The sequence below is a fragment of the Pseudozyma flocculosa genome, assembly GCF_000417875.1.
Source record: "Pseudozyma flocculosa PF-1 unplaced genomic scaffold scaffold00024, whole genome shotgun sequence".
NCBI classification, from domain to species: Eukaryota; Fungi; Basidiomycota; class Ustilaginomycetes; order Ustilaginales; family Ustilaginaceae; genus Pseudozyma; species Pseudozyma flocculosa.
Window position 1 is genome coordinate 147,391 of NW_006920892.1, and position 22,866 is coordinate 170,256.

General features: G+C 66.2%; 8 protein-coding genes across 8 annotated transcripts in view; 4 read left to right on the plus strand and 4 right to left on the minus strand.

Annotated features, from left to right (window-relative positions):
* PFL1_06157 (uncharacterized protein) overlaps positions 1-442 on the plus strand; it is a gene marked incomplete at both ends in the record, with an annotated part of 3,464 nt that extends 3,022 nt beyond the window's left edge. Inside the window, one exon of the mRNA XM_007883696.1 lies at positions 61-442. Within this exon, the coding sequence (XP_007881887.1) occupies positions 61-442 (382 nt within the window). The remainder of the gene's footprint in view (positions 1-60) is intronic.
* A 235-nt stretch (positions 443-677) lies between these two features.
* PFL1_06158 (uncharacterized protein) lies at positions 678-1,726 on the minus strand (the record flags this gene model as incomplete). Its single annotated transcript, XM_007883697.1, has 2 exons — positions 678-1,444; positions 1,543-1,726. 2 exons carry the CDS (start codon positions 1,724-1,726, stop codon positions 678-680), a joined length of 951 nt encoding a protein of 316 aa, XP_007881888.1.
* A 293-nt stretch (positions 1,727-2,019) lies between these two features.
* On the plus strand, positions 2,020-6,849 carry PFL1_06159 (uncharacterized protein; the record flags this gene model as incomplete). Its single annotated transcript, XM_007883698.1, has 1 exon — positions 2,020-6,849. The coding sequence occupies one exon, from the start codon at positions 2,020-2,022 to the stop codon at positions 6,847-6,849; it is 4,830 nt and encodes a 1,609-aa protein (XP_007881889.1).
* A 118-nt stretch (positions 6,850-6,967) lies between these two features.
* On the minus strand, positions 6,968-10,606 carry PFL1_06160 (uncharacterized protein; the record flags this gene model as incomplete). The annotated part of the gene is made up of 1 exon (XM_007883699.1): positions 6,968-10,606. One exon carries the CDS (start codon positions 10,604-10,606, stop codon positions 6,968-6,970), a length of 3,639 nt encoding a protein of 1,212 aa, XP_007881890.1.
* Positions 10,607-11,275: 669 nt separating this feature from the next.
* PFL1_06161 (uncharacterized protein) lies at positions 11,276-11,828 on the plus strand (the record flags this gene model as incomplete). Its single annotated transcript, XM_007883700.1, has 2 exons — positions 11,276-11,570; positions 11,704-11,828. The coding sequence occupies 2 exons, from the start codon at positions 11,276-11,278 to the stop codon at positions 11,826-11,828; spliced, it is 420 nt and encodes a 139-aa protein (XP_007881891.1).
* A 183-nt stretch (positions 11,829-12,011) lies between these two features.
* Positions 12,012-13,260, minus strand: PFL1_06162 (uncharacterized protein; the record flags this gene model as incomplete). Its single annotated transcript, XM_007883701.1, has 4 exons — positions 12,012-12,595; positions 12,681-12,761; positions 12,859-12,952; positions 13,057-13,260. 4 exons carry the CDS (start codon positions 13,258-13,260, stop codon positions 12,012-12,014), a joined length of 963 nt encoding a protein of 320 aa, XP_007881892.1.
* A 604-nt stretch (positions 13,261-13,864) lies between these two features.
* PFL1_06163 (uncharacterized protein) lies at positions 13,865-15,729 on the minus strand (the record flags this gene model as incomplete). Its single annotated transcript, XM_007883702.1, has 3 exons — positions 13,865-14,596; positions 14,683-14,959; positions 15,059-15,729. 3 exons carry the CDS (start codon positions 15,727-15,729, stop codon positions 13,865-13,867), a joined length of 1,680 nt encoding a protein of 559 aa, XP_007881893.1.
* Positions 15,730-18,177: 2,448 nt separating this feature from the next.
* Positions 18,178-20,635, plus strand: PFL1_06164 (uncharacterized protein; the record flags this gene model as incomplete). The annotated part of the gene is made up of 3 exons (XM_007883703.1): positions 18,178-18,566; positions 18,673-19,686; positions 19,783-20,635. 3 exons carry the CDS (start codon positions 18,178-18,180, stop codon positions 20,633-20,635), a joined length of 2,256 nt encoding a protein of 751 aa, XP_007881894.1.
* Between the last annotated feature and the right edge of the window lie 2,231 nt (positions 20,636-22,866).

Here is a 22,866-nt window from a genome sequence, read left to right on the forward strand (position 1 = left end):
GTAAGTTACGTTACGGAGTGTCTGTCGCGAGTCGTCGTACCGAACGGACGGCGGCGCAAGACGAACGACGCGACGGACGGGCGGCGGCGGCAACAACAACAATGGCGGCGGCGGCCGATCCGGCGGCGGCGGCGGTGGGAGGGGCGGTGGAACGGTGGTCGGGTTCGCCGACCGCGATGACGGGTCGCGGCAGGACTTTTGGATGGAGATGGCGAGCTGGGAGATGTGCATGGTGTGGTTCCTGGCGAGCTCGGTGGCCGTGACGCGCGAGCAGCGCAAGTTTTGCCTGCAGAAGCTCGAGGGCCTCGGCATGGAAAAGGCCAACCTGGACAACATCGACGTCATCCGCAGCCTCTGGCGCCAGGCCGACGAGACGGGCCACACGTGCGACTGGAGGGATTTCGTCGAGGAGAGCGGCATGGCCATCACCTTTATCTTTTGAGCCGGAAGAAGAGAGCGAGGATCGATGCGCCCAACCTCCTGCCTTTGCCACGCCGGTCTGCTGGTCCAGCATTCCCGTTTTGCCTGGTCTCGCTCGACGACGACGACGACGACGATGATGATGTACAACACTTGCTCTGATCTGATCTGCACTGCCCGTTGGTTACCAACCCTTGCACTCCCGAACGATACCCTTGCCTGCCTGCCTGCCAGCCCTGCCTGTGCGCGAGCGGGACCTACCTGGTCGCCGAGCGAGCCAATCCGATGGCGGCCGTGACGGCGGCGCCCGCGAGGAAGCCTGCCATGGTGGTGACATAGGGGCTCGGGTAGCCGACGACGGGGCAGGAGCCAAAGAGGGCCTTTTTGATGCGCACGTCGCTGGGGAGGAACGACCAGCCGCCCTTGACCTCCTGGTATCCCAGGACGCGGCCCTGGTCCCACCCCTCGAGGATCTTGTGCATGTCGCCTTCGGTCATTGTGCAGATCTCGTCGAGGTTCCACTTGTCGCACACCTCAATCATCCAGCGCATCCTGCGCGCGCCCATGTCGGTCTGCGGCACCTTTTTCCGAAGCATGCTGCGGAGCTTGCCCACGTTGACAATGGCCTGGCCGACGTTGGACGGGATGGCGGCCTGGATCTTCTGGCGCGTCTGCGAGGCAATCTTGGGACCCTGCCCTCCCGTCGAGACCATGACCTGGAGCGGACCGTTGCGGATGAGGGAGCCAAAGTAGAAGTCGCACTCCGGCGGCACGTCTGCGACGTTGACGGGGATGCGGCGGGCGCGGCAGGCGTAGCAGATTGACTTGGAGAGCTCGAGGTCGTCGATGGCGGTGAGGACCATGTCGAAGCCGTCGAGGATCGAGTCGTCGGTGTAGGCGCGGTCGAGGTAGACGTCGACGACGTTTTCCACGTCGATGCGGTACGCCATCTCTGGGCAAAGGCCCGAGCGCGGGCAGAGGACGGTGAGGTGGGCATCGGCGTCCTTGACATTGACCAGCCGGCCTAACGTAGCAGAGGGCGGGGGGTTGGCGGGGTCAGTCCGTGGGCTCCCATGCGACAGGAGCACGCGCGAGGATAGGGGGATCAGCTTGGCCACCCACCTGCTGCTACGGGTCCGCCGCCGACGATGAGGACCTTTTTGGCCTTGAGCTGCCAGGCAATGAGGAGGCCGCCGCCGGGGCAGATTTTGGGGTACTTTTCGGCCTGGGGTGGCGATGTCGACGACGACGATGAGGCTGCGTTGGTTGCCATTGGGCACTGTGGTGCTGGGTTGCGGGATGCCATGTTGGTGGCGATACGAGGCGAGGCTGCGGGTGGTGGGTGTTGGGTTGGTGGTGGTGGTGGTGGTGGTGGTGGTGGTGGCAGAGCGAGGAAGGCGGGGGCAAAGGGGTCAGCGGCCAAAGATAAGCGTGCAGCCGAGTGATCGGGGCGTGCATGCGGGCACAGAGGGCCGCCACGCGCTTCTCCACTTTGGCCCCACGTCTCTGTGTGTCTTTGCTTCCTCCCACCATCATCCCTTTTCCCTCTCCCCCTCCCCCTCCCTCTCCCTCGCGCCTCGCGCCTCGCCGCCGCACGCCATGTCGACGGCCTACACAAAGCAGAAGCTCAAACAGTCCCGCGACGCCATCGCACAAAAGGACTGGCAGGCCGCACTGCAAGCCGCAAACCACGTCCTCGAGCACGAACCCAACAACTACAACGCAAACGTCTTCCTCGGACTCGCTTCCCTCAACCTCGAACAGTACACCCAGTCCGAGACCGCGTACAACAGGGCAACGTCGGATCATCCAGACCAGCCGCTAGCATGGCAGGGCCTCGAACGCTTCTACAACCACACCCGCAAATGGGACCAGCTCCGCCACGTCCTCGTCAAACTCATCCAGCTCCACGATCGCGCAAACGACCCAACAAGATGCGCAGAGGCATGGCAGCGCCTCGTCCGCCTCGAGAGAGAGGAAGGCGGCAGGAAATCCCTCGCAGATGCTCTCCAGCTCGTCCTCCCCGACTCGCAATACTACCCCACCCTCTCCTCGCTCGACCCGCCAGACCAGACCCAGCCGGAGAGCACCACCACCTTTGACACCCAGATGGCCGTACACGTAAACAGCCTCGACATCCTCGTCGAAATCGTACACCTCATAGAGAAGCTCGAGGCCGACACTGTCGAAAAAGAGACGGAAAAGCGGCGCATGCGCATCGAGGGCGCCAGGCTCGGCAAAGAGGCGCTGCGCAACCAGGTCATCGTCGACGTCTGCGCCGACTCGAAGCTGCCCTCGCTCTACGAACAGGTCCTCTCGCACCCAAACGCTCCCGACGACCTCCGCAGGGAAACCGAGTCCAAGCTGCTCCGCCGCCACCTGCAGCTCCTCCGCGCCTACCCCTCGTCGGCTGCCACAAGGCTGGCCGGCCCGTCCGGCACCGCCGCCGTCAACGCCGAAAAGGTCGCAGAGCAGCAGCAGCGTGACCTGGAGCTACGCGAAAAGAAGCATGCCCTCCGCGACGCCGTCGTCCGCATGGCCGAGGGCATCGTCATCATCGGCCTCGACGACGAGCTCGCCTGGGAAATCGTCCTCGAGTGGTCCGACACCGGCTCCCTCGTCGACCTGCCCCTCGAGCGCCTGCGCAAGTTTATCACCCTCTTCCCGCGCTCCGGCAGGTCCAAGTCGTTCCAGGTCCTGCTCCTCCTGCTGCAGGACGAGCAGTTCCTCGTAGAGCGCGACGAGCTCGAGAAGCGCCACGACGTCGAAGTCGACCGCTCCCGCGACGCGGATCTCCTCGGCCTCGCCATCGAGGGGCTCGAAGACTCGCCGAGCTCGTTGCTGGCATCGCGCATCGCCGCCGTCCTCTACCTCCTTGACCGCGACCACGCGTCGGCCTCCGAGGTGGCCACCGGTGCCCTCGGCCTCGCGCGTCGCATCGAATCCGACGCCGGCGTCACATTGACGGGCGCAAAGTTTGGCATCTCCAGCGTTCTACTCACCGCCCTCACCCACCTCCATCCTCCGCAGAACCACGCCAAGGCGATCCGCCTGGCCGACTCCATCCTCGCAAACGAACCCTCTGATCTCGATGCGCTCCTCGCCCGCGCCTACATCGACCAGGCGGCCTCGCGCTGGCAAGAGGCCAGGGCTCACCTGGAGACCGTCCGCCAGCTGGCATCCGGCCTCGACTCCTCGACACGGACGCAAAACGAGCGACGCCTGTCCATCTCCCGCGACCCGGGCCTCGAGGCGTGGATCGAGACGGCGTGGTGCGACGTCCACCTTGGCCGACTCGAAGAGGCCAAGGTCGAGATGGAGCAGATCCTCGAACAGGTCGATCCCGTCGCCTTTGAGGGCGTCGGCAGCGAGGAGCGCGCAAAGATCTGGTGGCGCCTCGGCCGCTGCCACTGGGACATGGGCGGCGAGCACCGCACCGACCCCGCCAACGCCTTCACGTGCTTCATCACGGCGCTCAAGCGCAACCCGGCGTTTGCGCCCGCCTACACCTCGCTCGGGCTCTACTACGAGACGATCGCCTCGCCGCCCGACGCAGTGCGCGCGTCCAAGTGCTTCCAGAAGGCGTTTGAGCTCGACGCGCGCGAGAACGAGGCGGCGCGGCGTCTGGCCGAGGGTTTCGCCGACGAGCGCGAGTGGGATCTGGTCGAGGTCGTCGCGCGCCGCACCATCGAGGGCGAAGGCGGCGGCGAGGCGCTCGATGCCGGCAGCGGTTCTGCGTCGAGCTCGGCGTCGATTGCGGCCTCGCGGCGCCACCTCAGCCAGAACTCGTGGGCGTGGCAGGCTATCGGCAGCGTCGAGGTGTCGCGCAAGGCGTACGACAAGGCCATCCTCGCCTTCCAGATTGCGCTCCGATCGCAGCCAGAGGCGTCGCCCATCTGGCAGAGGCTGGGAGAGGCGTACGCGGCGGCCGGACGGCACGTCGCGGCGCTCAAGTGCTTTGACAAGTGCCTCGAGCTCATCGACGAGCAGAACCGACGTGCGCAGGGGGGCGACGCGCCGGTCGACGACGGCTGGCAGGCTCGCTACTGCATCGGCGACGTGCAGCGCCAGCTGGGCAACTTTGAGCTTGCCATCGACATCTTTGCGGCCATCCTGCGCGATCATGCGGCCGAGCTCGGCGTCCGCATCGCGCTCGCCGACACGCTCCTCATGTCGGCGCGCAGCGAATACCACGCGGGCTACGTCGAGCGCTCCGAGGTGTCGGCCCGCCGCGCCATTCGCGAGGCCGGCAGGGTGCTGCTCGGCGAGGATCAGCACCTGCGCTCGGCGTGGAAGGTTGTCGCCGACGCCGTGTTCCATCTCAGCCGGTTCGGCCGGGTAGATGATGTGCAGCTGCTCTTGCTCGACGGCGACGGCGACGGCGACGGCGAGAGCGGCAGGCTCGAGGCGCTGCTGGACCTGGCGACCAAGATGGAGACGGATGCCAAGCTTCCCTCGATCCAAGCCGTCACGCGACAGACGGTCGACGACGGCCTTGCCTCCCTCCTGTCCGAGGCCGCCCGCGACGACACCGGAGCGGCTTCGGCGGCGGGGTCGAGCGTTTCGCACAGCGACGTCTTCCTGGGCGTCTCTGTGTACCTCTACAAGCTGCGCGTGGTGATCAACGCAGCGGACAGCATCGCGGCCGGCAGCGCGTGGTGCGACCTCTCGGTCTCGCTCTACCGCCTGGCGCGCTCCCTGGCCGACGTCGACGCGGCGCGCGCCGCCAACCTCACGCGCCAGGCGATCGGCTCGATCAAGGAGGCGCTGCGCTGCGAGCCGGGCAACGAGTCGTTCTGGCTGGTGCTGGGCAACCTCACCTTTGCCAAGTCGCTCAAGGTGTCGCAGCACGCCTACATCCGCGCCATCGAGTCGGCGCCGCGCTCGGCGATCCCCTGGACGGACCTCGGCTTCCTCTACATGCATCATGGCGACGTGGCGCTGGCCAACGAGGCCTTTATCAAGGCCCAGACGGCCGATCCGGATGCGGCCGAGGCGTGGGTGGGCCAGGCGCTCGTGGCGCAGCACCACGGCGATGCGCGCGCCACGCGTGTGCTATTCGACCACGCCGTCAAGCTGAGCCAGGGCGCGGTGCTGGAAGCCGACTACGGCTTTGGGCAGAGCGTCTTTTCCTCGTCGCCGTCGTCGCGCTCGGGCGATACGGAGCTGCACGCGCCGTCGCGCGCACTCTCGACGTTCCTGTCGCACAACCCGACGTCGACCGACGCGCTGCACCTCTCGGCCCTGTTCTGCGAGCGGCTGGGCCAGATGGACATCGCCATCGACCGCATCCGGCGCGCGGCGGCGCTGCTCGAGGAAGAGTACGAGCGGAACGAAGACGTCGACACCGCTCGCCGGTATGCCGTGGCGCAGGTCAACCTGGGTCGCATCCGCCTTGCGGTCCGGGACTGCGACGGCGCCAGGGAGGCGTACGAGGGTGCGTTGGGCCTTCTCGACGTCGACGACGAGGGCGAAGAGCAGGAGGACGGCGAGGACGGCGAGTTCGCAATGGACCTCAAGCGGACGAGGGTGAACGCCACCCTCGGGCTGGCGCTCTCGCTCTTCCATGGCGGCGAGGCGGACGAGGCGATCGCCAAGCTCGAGGAGCTCCTCGCCTCGCTCCCGTCCCTGGGCCTGTCGGCGGCGGTAGAGGAGGAGTGCAGCACATCGGTGCTGACCCACCTTTCTCGACTGCTCTTCTCGACCTCGTCGATCGACACGGCCCGAACGCGACTGCTCGAGGCGGTGAGCGACCATCCGTCGTCGCTGGGCCTGATCACGACGCTGGCCGCACTCGGCCTCGTCGAGTCGGACGAGGACCTGGCGTCAGCCGCCATGTCGGAGCTGACGGGCGAAGCCATCGTCCAGGCGGACGCGGATCGCGCCGTTCCGCGCCTGCGTTGGTTCGACGCGATGCAGGGCGGGAGGGAGGAAGACGCGCTCGAGGTGCTGCGGAGGGAGCACGGCGTCGAAGCCAAGCTCGAGCTCGTCGAGACTCTGCTCCGACTCGGTGGCGGCGGTAGCGATGGCGACGGCGACGGCAGGAGGAGGGCAGAGGCACACGAGACGGCGCGCCGCTGCCTCGACGAGCTGAGGCGCGACCTCAACCCGACCGAGGCGAGGGGAACGGAACAGAAGTGGAGAGCAAGCGTGTTTGCGACGGCTGCGGCCGTTGTCCACGGTGGCCCGCCCCCCAGTGCTGAAGGGGGAGAAGGAGAGGGGGAGGCAGAGACGGAGGGAGAAGGAGCGAGACAAGAGGAGGGTGGTGGTGGTGGTGGTGGTGGGGGTGGCACGCAGGCAGGAGCGACGATGGCATTGCCGAGGAGCGCGCGCGAGTACGCTTCGCTCGCCGTTCTGAGCGCGCCGTGGGAGCAGCGCAACTGGCGTCTGCTCGAGTCGGTCTCCGCCGCCGCCGCCGCCGCCGCCTGAACGACGCTCGCGGCGCAGCGATCGTCGGAAGGCAGGGCCACGAGGGGGGCAGCATCGTATCTATCAACACCTGTCAACATTACGTCGTCGCCGCCGTCAGGAGCGACGGCGGCGCAATCTAGATGCGACTCTTGGCTCCCGCGCCACCGCCGCCACGCGCCGCGTCGAGCAGCGACACGTACGTTGGCGTCCTCGTCCCGGCGCGATCGAGGCAGGCGGCGATCCAGCGGCGCGTGTCTGCCGGATCGATGACGGCATCGATCTCTGCGGCCCTAGCCATGCCCTCGCCTCTGCCGCGCTGGTAGAGTTGGTCGATCCACGCCTTTTCGCGTCTCGACCTCTCGTGGCCGTCTGGGATGGCCTCTAGCTCCTTTTTGCGTCCGAGGCGAACGGCGCCCTCTAGACCCATGGCGCCAAACGAGGCAGTGGGCCAGGCGACGCTGCCCATGTTGCACAGCGTGCTTCCGCCCATGAGGGCCTGCGCGCCCAGCCCATACGCGTTTCGGATGGCCACGGAAACGACTTGGCCGCCACCGCGGGCGAAGTCGGAGAAGGCCGAAAAGAGATCGCCAAAGATGCGGAAGGATCCGCCCGCGGTGCTGCTCCGCTCAAACGCCGGTCCCACCATGAACCCGGGCGTATCGACCAGGCTGATGACGTGTGCGAGGGCGAGGCGCGAGACGAGGCCGAGGAAACGCGTCGCCTTGAGCGCCGAGCGGTCGTCGATGGCGCCCGAGAGCTGCGTATTGGAGCGCGAAGCCAGCACGCCCACCACCCTACCCTCCAACCTGCCCAGACCCGTGATGAGCGAGGTACCCCACCCGCTCCCCAGCTCGATGAAGCTACCATCGTCCAAAAGCGTATCGAGGAGCGGGTAGATGTCGTAGCTCCGTTTGCGCTGCGACAGCGGCGGAACGGCGAAGCGAAGCCGCCGCACGTCGGACGTGTAGGCCCACTCGTCGCGCGGCAGCGTGGGCGATACGAGGAAGCCGAGCAGCTGGCGCACGACGTGCACGGCGTCGCGCTCCGTGTCGACGAGGATGTCGATGCCGCCGTTGGAGTGGTGCATCGATGGCGGCCCAATCTCCTCGGACGCGTACACGCCCAGACCGCCACCTTCGATCATGGCAGACCCGCCCATGCCGATGCTCGTCTGCCCCAGCTGGATGGCCGTCGTCGTCGTCGCCGTCGTCTTCGGCTTGCTCGAGCTCGAGCCATCACCATCGGCCGCAGCGGCTGCAGCGACCTCGGGGTCGCCGCCGCGCGTCGCGACGACAATGTCGCACACGCCGAGCAGCGCCGCGTTGCCGGCAAAGACGTAGCCATTTGCGACGCCGATCGAGGGGATGCCGCGCGCGCGTATCTGGCCGAGGAGGGCAAATGACGGCGTATTGAGGCCGGCGACGACGGGCACATCGGTATCGCCGGGCCTGCCGCCGCCGCCCTCTGCGAAAAAGACGAGCGGGTGGGGCAGGTCGAGGACGCTCTGAAACAGGCGGTCGAGCTTGAGGTGGTGGAAGTAGCCCTGTGTCCCGGCGAGGACGAGGTAGTCGGCCGCCGCCAGCGCGACCGGGTGCGAGCGGTACGCCGCCCATCCCGTAATGATGCCGTCGCCCTGGGTGCGTTCCATGAGCTGCTGCAGGGGTAGCCGCCGCGTCTGCGCCGCAATCACCAGCTCGCCGTACTCTTGCAGCGATCCGGCGTCGAATAGGCGCGCCAGCACCTCGCGCGGCGTCAGGTAGCCCCGCGCGTGCCGCTTGCGCACCGCCTCGGCGCGGAACGCGTCCGTATTGTAGCTGCGCTGCCGCTCGAGGTCCTGCAGCTCCGGACGCAGCTCCCTGACCTGCTCCTCGGTCAGCTCGGCCGTACCCGCCGCAGCCGCTGCCGCCAGAGCCGCTGCGTCGGCCTCGGCGGACGACGACGACGAGGATCCATGGGAGGAGGAATCCGGCTCGAGAAAGATGAGCGCCCGGCCCGCAGAGACGGCGCCTCCGGTCGCGACGAGCGTGCTGTGCACCCGGCCCGGGCGCGGCGCGCGGATGACGTGCTCCATCTTCATGGCCTCGACGACGGCCAGCTCGGCGCCGGCCTGCACCGCGTCGCCTGCGGCCACCTTGAGCTCGAGCACGACGCCAGTGATGTGCGCCGTCACGGCCTCTGTTCCCTCTGGCGCCTCCTCGGGTGCCGCCCCGGCGCTACCGCTCCCGCTCGATGCAGCGGCATCAGCGGAGCCGTCGCCGCCGCTGCCGGTGCGTGCGGCGGCCTGGTCGTCGTGGTCCTGGAAGCGCAGGGTGGCGCGGTACAGGGCGTCGATCTCGTGCTGAACCGTGGCCGTGGTGGCCGTCGACGTCTGGACGGCGGGATGCTCGAGGAGCGCGCGGAGGAAGTTGCGGTTCGTCTTGCAGCCCCGGATGTCGGTCTCGTGCAGCGCCCTCTGTGCCAGGCGCAGGGCCGAGGGGTAGTCGGGCGCCGTGACGATGACCTTGGCGAGGAGGCTGTCAAAGAGCGGGCTGACGCTGTACGTGCTGAGCTGCGGCGAGGGGGCGTGGGCGGCCGTGTCGATGCGCACGTTTGGGCCCGTGGGGACCTGGAACGCCGTCAGCTGTCCCGCCTCTGGTTGGGCGGTGCCGTCCGGCTGGAGGGATTCGGCATTGATGCGCAGCTGGATCGACGTGGTGCGCGGCCGCGGCGGCGAGGGTGGTAGGCCGAGCTGCTCGACCGTCTTTCCGAGGCCGACCTGGAGCTGGAGCGCGACGAGGTCGACGCCCGTGATCTGCTCGGTGATGGTGTGCTCGACCTGGATGCGCGGGTTGGCCTCCATGAAAAAGAAGCGGCCGTCGGGCGCGACGAGGAACTCGAACGTGGCCAGGCTGCGGTACCGGATGGCGCGGGCCATGTCGAGGGCCGATCGGATGAGGTCGTGGCGCAGCGCGTCCGAGATCGAGGGGCTGGGCGCGATCTCGACGAGCTTCTGGTTGCGTCGCTGCAGGCTGCACTCGCGCTCCCACAGGTGCATGGCGCCGCCGGCACCGTCTCCGACGACCTGGACCTCGATGTGCTTGGCCGACGCGAGGAAGCGCTCGGCGTAGATGCGGTCGTCGCCGAAGGATAGCTGCGCCTCTCGCTGGCACGCGCGGTAGTTTGACTCGACATCGGCGCGCGTGCCCGCATCGTCTTGGGTAACGTCGACGATGCGGATGCCGCGTCCACCTCCGCCTGCTGCGGCCTTGAGGATGACCTTGGAGCCGGCGCCGAGGGAGCGTGCAAAGTGCTGGATCTCGTCGAGCGACGAAGCGCCGCCGTGTGCCGAGCCGCCGCCCTTGCTGGCCTCGAGGACGGGTACGCGCAGGCTATCGGCGAGCGCGCGCGCCTGCACCTTATCGCCGAGCTGGCGCAGCTGGTCCGAGGTGGGGCCGAGAAAGACGATGCCGGCGTCCTCGAGCAGGCGGGCAAATTGCGGGTCTTCGGAGAGGAAACCGTATCCGGGCGCCACGGCGAAGCAGTTGTGGCGTTTTGCGATGTCGACGATGGCGTGCGCGTCGAGGTAGGCGCGCGGGCCGTTGGCGGGCAGCTGTACGGCGATGTTGGCGTTTGCGACGTGGAGCGCGTTGCGCTCCTGCTGCGTGTGGATGGCGACGGTGTGGATGCGTGGTGCGTCGAGGAGCGAGTAGGTGCGCTGCAGGCGTAGGGCGATTTCGGAGCGGTTGGCGATGAGGATGCGCAGCGGTTGCCCCGCGGTGGTGTCGGCCGAGGGCATGGTGAGCGAGGGGAGGGGGGGACGCCGAGGATGGCCCGGGGTTGGTAGTGATGGTGGCGAGGAGAGGGTAAGGACTGGACGAGGAGGGAGTGAGGTCGGGACAGTGAGAAGAGCTGGCGAGCGAGGAAGATTGGGCAGAGGCTGTACGACGCAACCAGAGGCGGTTGCCCCCTGCCCCGCCGCCGGCTGTCGGTCCCCTCGGCATCCGCAATTACCGGTGGGACCCCTCCTCAACGGCACCTTTGGCCGACGCAACTGCACTGACAGCGGAAAGCCAAAAAATGCGGGGAAGCCGGCCGGGGTAAAGGTGGCGGGGCCGAGGCTGGGCGCCCTCCCTCCCTTTGCCTCTGTTTTGACCGGCCGAGTAGAGAGGCCAGAGGGCAGGCTGGCTGGCCTCGATGTCGTGTGCCCGCCCAGTCGAAGCTGGCCCGTGCGACGCACCATCGCCTCGCCTCGCCTCGCCTCGCCTCCACAGGCCATCGACGTCACTCTCCTCTGCCTCTCACCACCACCACCACCACCACCACCACCACCACCACCACCACCACCACCATCGACGCCACCACGCCCGCACGTCCTCACACCCATCCTCCCTCTCTGCCACCACATCCACACCCACCCCCCGCGCACCAGCCCACGATACGGTCCACACTCTCGCTCCTCTCCAAGATGGCCACCGACGCCAACTGCATCTTCTGCAAGATTATCGCGGGCCAGATCCCCTCGATGAAGCTCGTCGATACGCCCAAGACGTACGCCTTCCTCGACATCGGCCCGCTCGCAGAGGGACACGCCCTCGTCATCCCAAAGCACCACGGCGCAAAGCTACACGACATCCCCGACGACGACCTCAGGGAACTCCTCCCCGTCGCCAAAAAGATTGCCATCGCATCCGGCGCCCAGGACTACAACATCCTCCAGAACAACGGAAGGATCGCCCACCAGGTCGTCGATCATGTCCACTGTGCGTGTTGCGCTGCTGTGCGCTGCTGCCCCCCCCCCCCCCCCCCCCCTTGTCCCGCTCTGCCTTGTCATGAGACTCTCCCTGACCCAAACCACGCCCTTCTCCCCGCCCTCTGCGTGCCACTGCCTGACAGTCCACGTCATCCCCAAGCCAGACGAAAAGCAGGGCCTCGGCGTCGGATGGCCCACCACGTCGCCCCCCAAGGAGGAGCTCCAGAAGGTCTTTGACAGGCTCAAGGAGAGGCTCGAAAAGCTCTGACCGCGCCAAGCACTCAAGCACGCCGGTGCACGAGAGGGGCCCCCTCTTCTGCCCCCCACGTCCACACACGCGGCCTCGTCGATAGTGCTGATCAGCATGCCATGTGAAATGTCAAGCCAGCTCGTCTAGCCGCGTCCTTGGAGAGTGCCAGACAGAGTGTGACGGATGCCGCGCGTGGCCGCTTCAACGGTTGTTGGTACCGCCAAAGCCCGTGCTCGTCCTCAGCGAGCCACCAGACGACGACGACGACGAGCCGCCGATGCCGCGGTTCCTGGCCCAGCTGCCGTCGTCGTCGTCGTCCCTCTCCCAATACGACCTGGCGCTCGGCGACCCAAACAGTCCGCCTCCGCCCGCACCCGTTCCCCTGCGGTATCGCATCTCGTCCATCGGCGATCGCTGGTTACCACGGCGGTTGGCCGCCAAGCCCGCCGCCAGACCGCCCAGACCCAGTCCCGTCCAGAAGCCAGGCCTCCATCCCGCCTCGGCGTTGGCGCCGGGTGCTGCGTGCGTCGAGGGACCGTCGTGCTTGCTGTAGGGGGGAGGTGGCGGCGGCGCTCCATTGCCTCCACCCCATCCACCGCCGGGGAACCAGCCGCCGCCTCCACCACCGCCTCCGCCCCCACCACCCGGTCCTCCGCCACCCACGCCTCCGACGCCGCGCTGAGCGCCCGACCCCATGACGGATCGCAGGAAGCCGTAGAGGATGTAGAAGAGGATGCCGAGGAACGCCAGCCAGAAGATGTGGCCGATGAACTCCTCGGTGCGAACTGGAGGCGCCGAGGACGAGAGAACGAGCGATACCGGAGTCAGGGTGTCGGTTCAAGCATGACGGCGCGCACTGCGGGCACTTACAGGTCTGACCCGGGTACTGGGAGCGCGACGATTCATCCGGGCCATAGGCGGGGAGGAGGTGGTAGGTCAAGGCGCACGAGTCTGAGCAGGGCGAAAGAGAGCGGGCATCCAGACGAAGCGAGCCGTCAGCGGTGTGGGGTCTCGGGCCGAAGCGAGCTGCGTGCGCCCTGGCACGCACCTTTGAGGACAAAAGGGTCGGCGGGAGCGTCGTAACCCTCGCAGCTGACCTCGACGCGGCCCATGCGGATCGATGGCGGAAGGTCAGCCTGGCACTGTGCGGCGCGGTAGCGAAGAGAGAGGGTGGGTGCATCGAAACGAGGTGGATCAGCACGTGCACGCGCACACAAGGACCAGAAGCGGTCGTTGGGTGGCTCACCTTCCACTGCCCGCCTCCCATGGCGGTGCACTGGACCACGTCGGGGCGGAAACGGCGGCAGGGCGAGCCGACGCAGTTGAGCTGGGGCAGGGGTTCGGTGCGTCGGTAGGCCGTCTTTGCGCCGTCGTAAAAGGTGAGGGTGCGGAGCGACTCCATCGGTACGCGGCGGTTGGCGCCGTAGTGGGGCGAGGAGCGGTAGGCCATGGCTGCGTGCGGGTCGAGGGTGAATGCGGCGACGAGGAGCAGGACGACGACGACGCGGGCGAGGGAGAGTGAGAGGACGAGGTGCGTGCGCTCCCCTGCCGCTGCTCGCCTGGCGCAAAGGCCGGGTCGAGAGGCCATGGTGCACAGGAGGATGGAAGGGTGTATGCGAGGGTCGAGTTGACGCCGCGGGTGGGTGAGACCTGGATGTCGGCTGCTAGGGGAGCGTAATGTGGCCGTGGCTGTGGCGGTGACGGTGGCGGCATCGAAAGGAGCCGCCGTGCCTGCGTGCTGGATCGTCGTCGCGGTGGCAAGAGGAGAAGGACAAAAAGCAGTCGAGGCCGGGGGGGCCTGCTTGCCCCACGCCCTGCGCGCGAGTGAGCCGGTCGGTGGGCCAAGGCGCGAGGCGCGAGGCGGGGCAACGTGGCAGTCCGCCTCCGCCCGACTTTGCCACCTCACGCTGCCTCGCGCTGCCTCCCTTCTCCCTCGCTCTTTGGCTGGCTTTGGCTGTGCAACAGTCCTCGAAACCTCCAAAGCAACAGTCAAATGCATTCGATGCCACCGCTGACGACGACATTCCTCGTCACGATGCCCCGCCTGTGCCTCGTCATCCGACCCTCAGCATGGCCCTGGCAGTCAGGGCGGTCCGGACAAAGTCGAGGAAGTCCCGGCCAACGTCTGCCTCGTCCGCCCATCCGTCCGCTTCCTCGGTCCCGTCTGTGCCGACCTCGTTGTCGTCGCCCTCGCCCTCGCCCTCGCCCTCGCCCTCGCCCTCGCCCTCGCCCTCGCCCTCGCCCTCGCCCTCGCCCTCGCCCTCGCCCTCGCCCTCGCCCTCGCCCTCGCCCTCGCCCTCGCCCTCGCTCTCACTCTCGCTTCTGCCCTCGCCCTCGCCATCGCCCTCGCCCTTGGTCAGTCGCTCTCTGCCGGTCCCGTCGTTGCTTGTCGGCGCTGCGCCATCCTCGCTGTCGCCGATCTCGACATCAGCCGCTTCTTCTCCTCCACTGCTGCCGTGTTGACTGCCTCTCGGGCCCGTCGAGGGGACCGGCTCAACGACCTTGATTCCGCCGCGAGAGCTGACGCCGCCGTCGTCGTCGCTCCCGGAAGCCTGGTCCCGATGCGGATCCTGAGGCTGGCTCTGAGGTGGATGCTGAGGCTGGCCCTCAGATCGTTGCTGAGGCCGGTCCTGAGATTGGTCCTGGCCCGTCTTCTGCCTCTTTGCCGCAGGGGGGCCGCTGGCGGAGCCATCATCGCCTCCCGGTCCTGGTCCCGGTCCGAAGAGCTCCCTGATGAGTGCTTGGCTCGTGTGGGTCCGGTACACCCGGTAGATGCAGTAGACAGACTGTCGTCGCGGCCGCGCAAGCGAGCAGGTCAGCCCTTCTGCAGGAAGATGCTACGTGCACCGAGTGCAGCGACATGTCCACTCACCCTGAAGTGCAGTAGGTACAGCTGGTCTAGCTGAGCCTTGGTGTTGCCCGGCACGATTGAGAAGCGTGCCAAGTCCGCCTCGACACTGTCCGACCGCAGCGGCTGGCGCGAGTCGCGGTACTCGGTGAGGAGCTCTGTGAGAGCATCGTGCTGCGCTTGTTGCGATCCGTCTGCGGCAGCTGCTGGAACCCAGGCTGTTGGGTCAAGCACCCGGCTTACGGGCTCGTCGAGCGGCAGCAGACGGCCGTGCAATACGACAAAGCGATGAGCGGCGAAGCTGCAGGGAAGCCGGCGAGGCAAGCAACGTCCCTGGGCTTGTGAGATGCCGGGGTTTTGGATCGCGGAGCTTGGTCACGACCTTGGACAAGCAGCTCACCTGTGATGGGCCGAGTGGATGAGCCACAGACCGTTTGATATCGAGTCGATGCCGTGGGAAAGCTGCTGAGGGGAGAGTTGGGGGTCAAAGAGGGCAAGTCCGTGCGTGCTGCCCTGCTGCAAGGATTTGAGCACCTGGCCCGACGGGTCGGCGACGGGATCGGGACGCGAGATGCGGGAGCCACGGTCGTCGCCTCCCCAGAGATCAATGAGCTGCTGCAGGGAGTCGCCGACCGTCCGTGGTATGATATGGGCAGCCTGAAGGTCGCGCTGATACGGGCTTGGGTCCCCGGTGACGGCACACGACGCGACGCCGACGCAGGTTCGCTGCATCCTCGCTCGCAGCTGCTGATTGCGGCTGACGTTGCAAGGAGTCTCGGAGAGGGCTGGCAGAGCTACAGGGTGGTCCGCAAGCGGCGTAGACACGGCGAGAGTGATGCTGTTGGGTGCGTAGAGGAGCGGGAGGGAGAGCTGCGAGGCCGGCACCTGGACCCGGTCGGTGCCCGCCTGCACGCTGACGCCGTCGGGGAGCTTGATCTGGCAGGTGTGATGTTGCCTGGTGGAGCGCAGATCGTTGAAGCAGTCGCACGATGATGCGCGCATGCCAAAAGTTGCGAGCGCTGCTTGGACAAGAGAGTCGAGGCGGAGGTAGAGGGCAGTGGTCCAGGGCATGATGGGGCGCTCGAGATAGACGACGGGGGCCGTTGTGCCGTAGCCCTCGCAGACCAAGGGCGATTCTACAGCGATGTAGAAGCTATAGAGTGGGAGGGTGCGGTCGATGGAGCTGAAGCGGACAGAGAGGCAGAAATGCTGGCCGCGGTTGTCGGGGGGGCCTTGGAGCCGACGTGGGCGACGACGGTCGAGGCGGCATGGCGACTGGACTAGCGGTGGAAGGCGGTGGCACAGAAGCACTACTACTCATGGCGGCATCGACTGAGATTGCAAACGTGGTTCAGCTGACCGTCGCGGTCGTGGTTGGGGATCCGTGAGAGCAAGTCAGGGGGGTCGGCGGGCAGCCCGAGACCGAGGGGCGGAAGGAAAGGGTCTCTCAACACAGAGGGCCCCCCTGAGCGAGAGCAGGCGGCCCTTGACCTTCCGAGTCCCGAATCATAAGAATCAGTCTGCTGAGTCGTAAACTGATCTTTAAGCCCAAGGCGCAGGCTAGTTGACTACTGCCCAAAGCAGCCGTGTCCCGCTCGCCACATGCTTTGCCCACCTCGGCCCCACAAACTACTACGGCTTGAGACAGATCGAGGCGAGTCAGAGGTCCATCACATTCGAGATCTCGCTTTGGCACCAACACCGCGGCGTTCCGGGAGCGTCGCCACGATCATTGCCACGGCAGCGCGTGCTGCACCCTTTCTTTCGGGCTGAGCGCCTGCCTGGCAGCACCCTCGCATCTCCCCATCGCAACGCGTCCATTGCCTCTCCCTCTCGTGTCCCACGACGGGCCTGAGCGGAACCCAGTGGTCCAAGCAGTCGCTCGACGTCAAGACCCGCCGCCTCCGTCCACCTCGAGTCAGTTTCGCCGCATGGTGGTCGTCGAGCAGCATGGTCTGTGGCTGACGCCATACCGATTCACAGGCTACCGCGATCCGACGTGACCCGAGCTCACACCTCATGCGCGCATCGAGCAGATCCTCGCCCTCTGCCATTGCTAGATGCGAGGGTAGACCGACGTGCATGCATATGGAGCCGCACCACGCGCAAAGGTCAGTACAGTAGTTGCGCTCGCCCGTCCCTGTCAGGCGCCCGCAGCGAGTCCATCGCGACCGGAGTAAACGCCCGAGGGTTCCCATGCAGCCGCTCTGGCCCTCAACCCGCACTAGGTCTGAGTGGCATCAAGATACCGGCATAGGCAGGCAGGACGAGAGACGGGTGACAAGACAGCAGCCGACCGTCGACCGATGGTGGCAACACCGCGAGTCGAAGGCCGCTCGAGGTCGTTCGCAGGTTGGCGCCATCGCATACGCTCTTGGCCCGGTATGGTGCAAGCGAGATCCAACCCAAGCCGAGCTCCGACCTGTCTCGCGCTTCCTGACAGCGGTGCAGGCCAGGGCGAGGAAGCGAGGAGCGCAAGCAACAAGACCAGTCGTCGTTTTGCGGTCTCGATGCTGCCATGGCGGGCGCCTGTGCAATACCCCCCGCCTTCTCTATCTACACGTTTCTGATGGCAGCGGTCCTCGCGAGTATCTTGATGGCAGTCAGGTGGTTGCCTCTCGGCCCCTAGCACGGCCACTCGCAGCCTCCGCGCAATAGATGGAAGTGGCCGACGAGCGCTCGCTCCCCTTTGGCAGCGGACGTGGGCGCCAAATCCCACAATGGAAGCAATCGCACCGCGTGGTGCGAGGACCTGCAACAAGCACAGTAACTTAGATCAAACAGCCCAGCTGCCATTCACATCCACTGCCGCTCCGCACCGCCCCGGCGTCTGCGGCGTTTGACCACATGCTCGCAGGCGCCACTTCTCGGGAGCAGATGCTCCCTCGGTGGACACATGAGCTGTCCTGGTCGATCTAGCCTCACAATGTGGCAAGCCCTGCAAAAACGGGGTCAACGCGGGCACCAAGCGCCACTTCGCGCGCCGCCTTGGCCTTCTCGCTTCCACCATCTGGCGGCCCTTCCATTCAGACCGCTACCCCTAGAGCGTGCTGAAAGCGTTTTGTACCGACAACCAGGTGTGGATGTAGCTGAAAGGCCTCGAGCCTCTTCGCCGCCCAACGCTGCAGACGTATCGGATCCTCTCGCCGACTGCGACACCTGATCCCGGTCCCGGCACACGGGCACCAGGCCCCGAGGGCGAGCCATGGCACGACAGTAAGAGCGAGTGGCTCAAGATGGACATCCACAGCTCCACGGAGCGTCGCGTAGCTCGGTCCTCTATTGCGCTCGGAGTGATAGGGGACGGCCTGGCTACGGTCTCTGGCATATTTAGACCCGCTCGAAACTAGCCTCGCTGCGGATGATGACCCCGTCTTGCCAGATATTCGCGCTTGCAGCCGCGTCATCTGCCGTCCCTCACCTTCCCTCCCCTCCTCTTCCCTCCCTTCCTTTCCCGCTACATCACGTCCAGCTAAGGAGCTGGTACCCACGTCCTCGTCATCGTTGCAAGGCGCCAAGATGGCTTACAGGGCCCTTCACGAGCGCTTCGACCTGCCGCCGCCGCCGGCGAAGAGCATCTACGCGACCATCCGGCCGCACGACTGGCAGCGCGCGTGGCTGCCGGACTTCACTACGGCCGAGGACCCGGTGGGAGCTCTGCAGCATTTCCTCTACCGGCTCTTCCACATCGACCTCGCGAATGCCGTCTGGATCCAGGCCAAGGTGCTCTCGATCCTCTGCATCATCCTCCTTGTCGCCATGATCCTGATCCTCGCGCGCAGGTACCACGAGCGGTCGCTGTGGTTCTTTCGCTTCCAGAGAAGGTCCAACGGCACGCTCGTCATCCCCAACACCGTCATCAGCTTCACCGTCATGCTCCTCTTCTATTGCCTGCTATGCACCGCCATGTGAGTTGGGCCCGAAATACCGGCGCGAGGCGGCTCGCTACAGACTGCTGGGCTGACACCCAAACGGATGTCGTCGGTCACGGCCCCCCTCTTGTCGCTTCAACAGTAACTGGGTGCTCGTTGCCTTCGGGCCGCATGGAGCCCGGCCAAACCACATCCAGCTGTGGGTGTCCTTGATCTGGATCCCGCTCGCCCTCGGCGCCTACCTGTACTTGATCGGCATCACCCTGGCGCGGCCCAACGCGCTGGAAAGCCTCTCGCCGCAGCACGGCCGACCGAAGTCGCTGGCTGTACGACTCGGCATCACACCGATGGTGTTCAACATCGGCTTCATGTTCGCACCTCTTCTCCACGTCGCTGCGATCCTCGGCCCCAGCATTCGATCCGACCAGCACTGGCAGAGGGCGCTGGACAAGTTTGACGCCTGGCAGCACCGCTGGGCGGGATCGACGGACCGGCAGCTGAGCCGCGAGATGCTGCTCGAGGCCCAGGATATCTGGTACGAGGTGCTTCACTCCTGCTATCAGCTCTGCGTCAGCTTCTCGATCTGGACCGTGACCGGCGCCGGCATCGGCCTGGCACTGGCCTTTTCCGGCGGCAGGCTGGCGCTCCTGATTCACAACCAGATCAAGACGATGCGATCCCTTAAGACGCTCCGCAGCCTGCACGAGACTGCCGCCGCAGAGGCCATCGCACAGCCCGGAGCCAAGGCCGAGGTCAAGCTGCGCCGGGCTCGCCGCAAGTCGGGCAAGGTGCGGCGCCACCGCGACTTGACGTTTGCCTCGGCCGTGGACGCCCTGCGCCGGCGCTGGGCGACCACCCCCTCCGAAGAGAGCCACGGCACCGATACCGAGGATTACGAAGAGTCGCAGACCGAATCGATGTTCTTCTCGGCCGCCCAGCTCGAGGAGCAGGACACGCCCGCCCCCAACTTCTTCCCCGCCGTCAAGCCGAGCACCTTCCACCGCCCACCCAAGGTCACGGCGCAAAAGGGACAGCGGGCCCAGCGCCGGTACCTGGAGCGCTTCCTGGCAGACCTCATGGTGCAGATCTGCGGCATCGTCGTGGGCTGCTTCGTCTACGCGGGCATCTCGCTCCTGATGGCCATCCAGTGGTATGCGTGAGTCAGAAGCACTCGGCCTCAGCGCCATGGCGAACGAGTACAATATTCGAGAAGCATACTGACCCAGCCAGCCGATCTCCCTTGACCTCGCAGATGCTGGGAGGCCAATCGAGGTGACAGGGTGCTCACCATGGGCCTGCTCGGTATCGACTATGGCCTGATCATGTGCGGGACCATGGTCTTTGCGTGCATCCTCGGTCGCACCTATGAGCCCGTCTTGACCGGCCTTGTCAACAGTGGCCAGCCCGACGAGGCAAAGGCGGCGGCGGCAGCAGCGGCGGGGGATCTCAACGCGCGGTCTGGCGGCGCTGGCAACGGCCGCGCGAGAAATCACCGCTGGGCTTGGGGTCAACGCAGCAGCACCGCGGCCCAAGCAAGGTCGCAGGACGGTGGCCTGCCGGCACGTGGCCGCCGAAGCCTTGCTGACCACATCTCTCTCGAGATGACGCCCCGTCCCTTCTGCGAAGAGCAGCTCGCCGAGGGCGACGGCGAAGGCTCCGACACCGGCACCCTGGCGAGCACCAAGAGCGTGGCCAAAGACAGGTGCAGGAGGAAGAGCAGCGCGCGCGACCTCGCCATACCGGACGCCCGACTCAAGAACAGTAGCGACGACGAAGGCGACAACATGTCGAACCGGTCCAGCAGCATGCTCCCGGACTCGCCGTCGAGCGGCATCATGGTCTCAAAGACGGTGACGACCCGCTACGAGCATGCCGACTCGGTCGTCGGTGAGATCGACGTCTACCAGGCCGACGAGGCGTCCAACGACGATCCGGCCCAGACTCGACCAGACAGCCCCTCGCGCGCCCGCCTCGGGACACCGGCGGTCGTCTTCGGAGCGATCGGCATCTCTCCCCCATCTCCGACGTTGCCGTCGGGACGTGGGCGAAACCACCTCTATTCTCTCAAGGCAATCTCTCCCGCTGAGAGAACCTCGTTCGACTGACGGTTGCCACCCTCAATCCGTCTGCAGACGATGACCGCTGACGCCACGATGTCTGGCTCTCGTTCGCCGCGAAACTGTACCGCCGGCCGTCAGGAGGTTGAACGAGCCCGACACTGACAGTCATGACTGCTCCTCTCTTGTACCCGTTCCCGTCTCTCTCTTTCTTCCGCACGATCTTTCCTTCCCCCTCCTCTTTGTATTTCTCACTCTCTGAGCCTCTCTCTAGCTTCCATTCCTCGGCTATACCCGCCCGCCTGCCCTTCATATGGATTGCACCAATCACTGCTCCGCTGGCGGTGCTCTGCTGCGCGATCTCGCAGCCACCTGAGGATCTCAGACGAACACGGATCGCGGACAACGCTCAAACGCATCTCGAGCGAGATGGCCTGCGACAAGTCTTGCAAGCGTGGTCATCGCGGCAGTTCGCAACCATGTCAAATACCAAGGACCAGCCACATCTGCAACGATGCCCAAGCTGGCCTGTGCAGCGCCTCGGCGAGAGTTTCGGCAGCGATTCCCTTTGCGGCAGCCTGTCCAGCTCTGGCTGGGTCGCCCCGAGCTGATTTGTCACGATGATCGTCTTCGCTTTTGCAGAGATTGAGCAGCTACGGCGCCAACGGGCACGACGGTGCCGAGGGGTAGAGCAGGGAGCGCGATGGCATCGATTTGCCACCGCCAGCATCGGGTCGAGCTGGGAGTAAGGGCTCCAAGCCTCACCCGGCGACACCCGAACGCAGCTGCTTCCAAGCCGGCCGTCCATGGCGGCCGCCCCAGAACTGCTGCTGGCACCACGACCGCCAAGGTTGCACCGAGGAGGCACCCGAGGCGGAACGCACCTGCTTGGTGGCCATCTTGCCTGCATCTGGGTAAGGCTGCCCGCCGAAGCCTGCCTAGCCTGCGAGGCTGGTCTACTGTACTGTAGGCGGCTAGGGCCACTGGGGCCACTAGGGCCACGCGGCGGGCAGGCTTCGGCGGGCAGTGGGCGCCTGGCCTAGCCTGCTTGCCGGCCTGCCAGGGAGCGCGTCTGGTCCACGGGTCTGCACACGACACGTGGCGCGCCACGCGTTCTTTTCGCGTTCTCTTCGAAAAGGGTCCAGGGTCCAGCCCCTGCTTCCTTAGCCTAGCCTGCCCGCCTGCCAGCCGGCCTCTCACCAACTTTGCGCGTCGCGCCTGCCCAAACCTTAGACTGCCGGCGATACCGCTGTCTTCTGGCCTCGGATTTTGGCAAGTCGCCGAACATTCCCGGCGATACCGGTGATATCGGTGGAGTTGTTTGTGGATACGGCCGTAAGTCTCGTAAAGTCCGGTTTGACGGCCTCCCCTGACTGGTATGTCCGGGGCTACGGCCGTGACCCAGACATGAGGCCGGGGATACCGGATTTTAGCCCAGCTCGGACTTTGGGTTACGGCCGTAAGGGCGCCCAGATGGCCACCGGTGCAGATTTTTCTTTCCGTTGGAGGACCGTTACGGCCGTAAGGCTCACCCAACCCGGCGATATCGGTCTCGGTCCTTGCACTTCGGCCGTAACCTTAGCTCCGTGTCTGGAGATACCGTTATCTTACACGGAGCTACGGCTTACGGCCGTAAATGTCAGGGGCCACCCGCGGAAGCCGGTCTTATCGTGCGCCCGGAGGTACCCGTTACGGCCGTAAGCCAAAAATGCGGCCTAGCTCCGGAGCAAATCATTTCTTAGCTCCGTAAACACCGGTTCTCGCGCCAACTACCCGGACTTTAGGCCTCCGGACATATCGTTTTGCCCCTATTCCGGGGTTAAGCCGCGCCCAGACGTGATTTTCCCCTGCTCTAGGGGCAGGCAGCGCCGCCAGGCCGCGCAGAGGGTCGAGGCACCCCACCAGTGTCCTCCAGCAACCCAACCGCCGCCAACGCAAGCCGCCGAGGCACCACGCCAGTGTCCCGCAGCACTCGCGCCCGCCTGGCGACCCCCCCATCTCCCCAGCCAAACCGGAGGGTGCAAAGGTATATAGACCTGTCCTTCCTCGGTCTCCCTTCTTCCCTTCTCTCTCCCACCAGGATCGCCCAGGCGGCTCGATCCCCCCAGTGGCTCTGGCGCGCCACTCTAAAGAACCCTGCCTAAAATAATCCCCTCCCGGTGGCTGGATCGCCCTGGTGGCTCGAATCCCCCCAAGTGGCTCTGGCGCGCCACTATAAACAACCCGGCCTAAAATAAATCCCTCCCGGTCTTGGATCGCCCTGGTGGCTCGATCCCTAG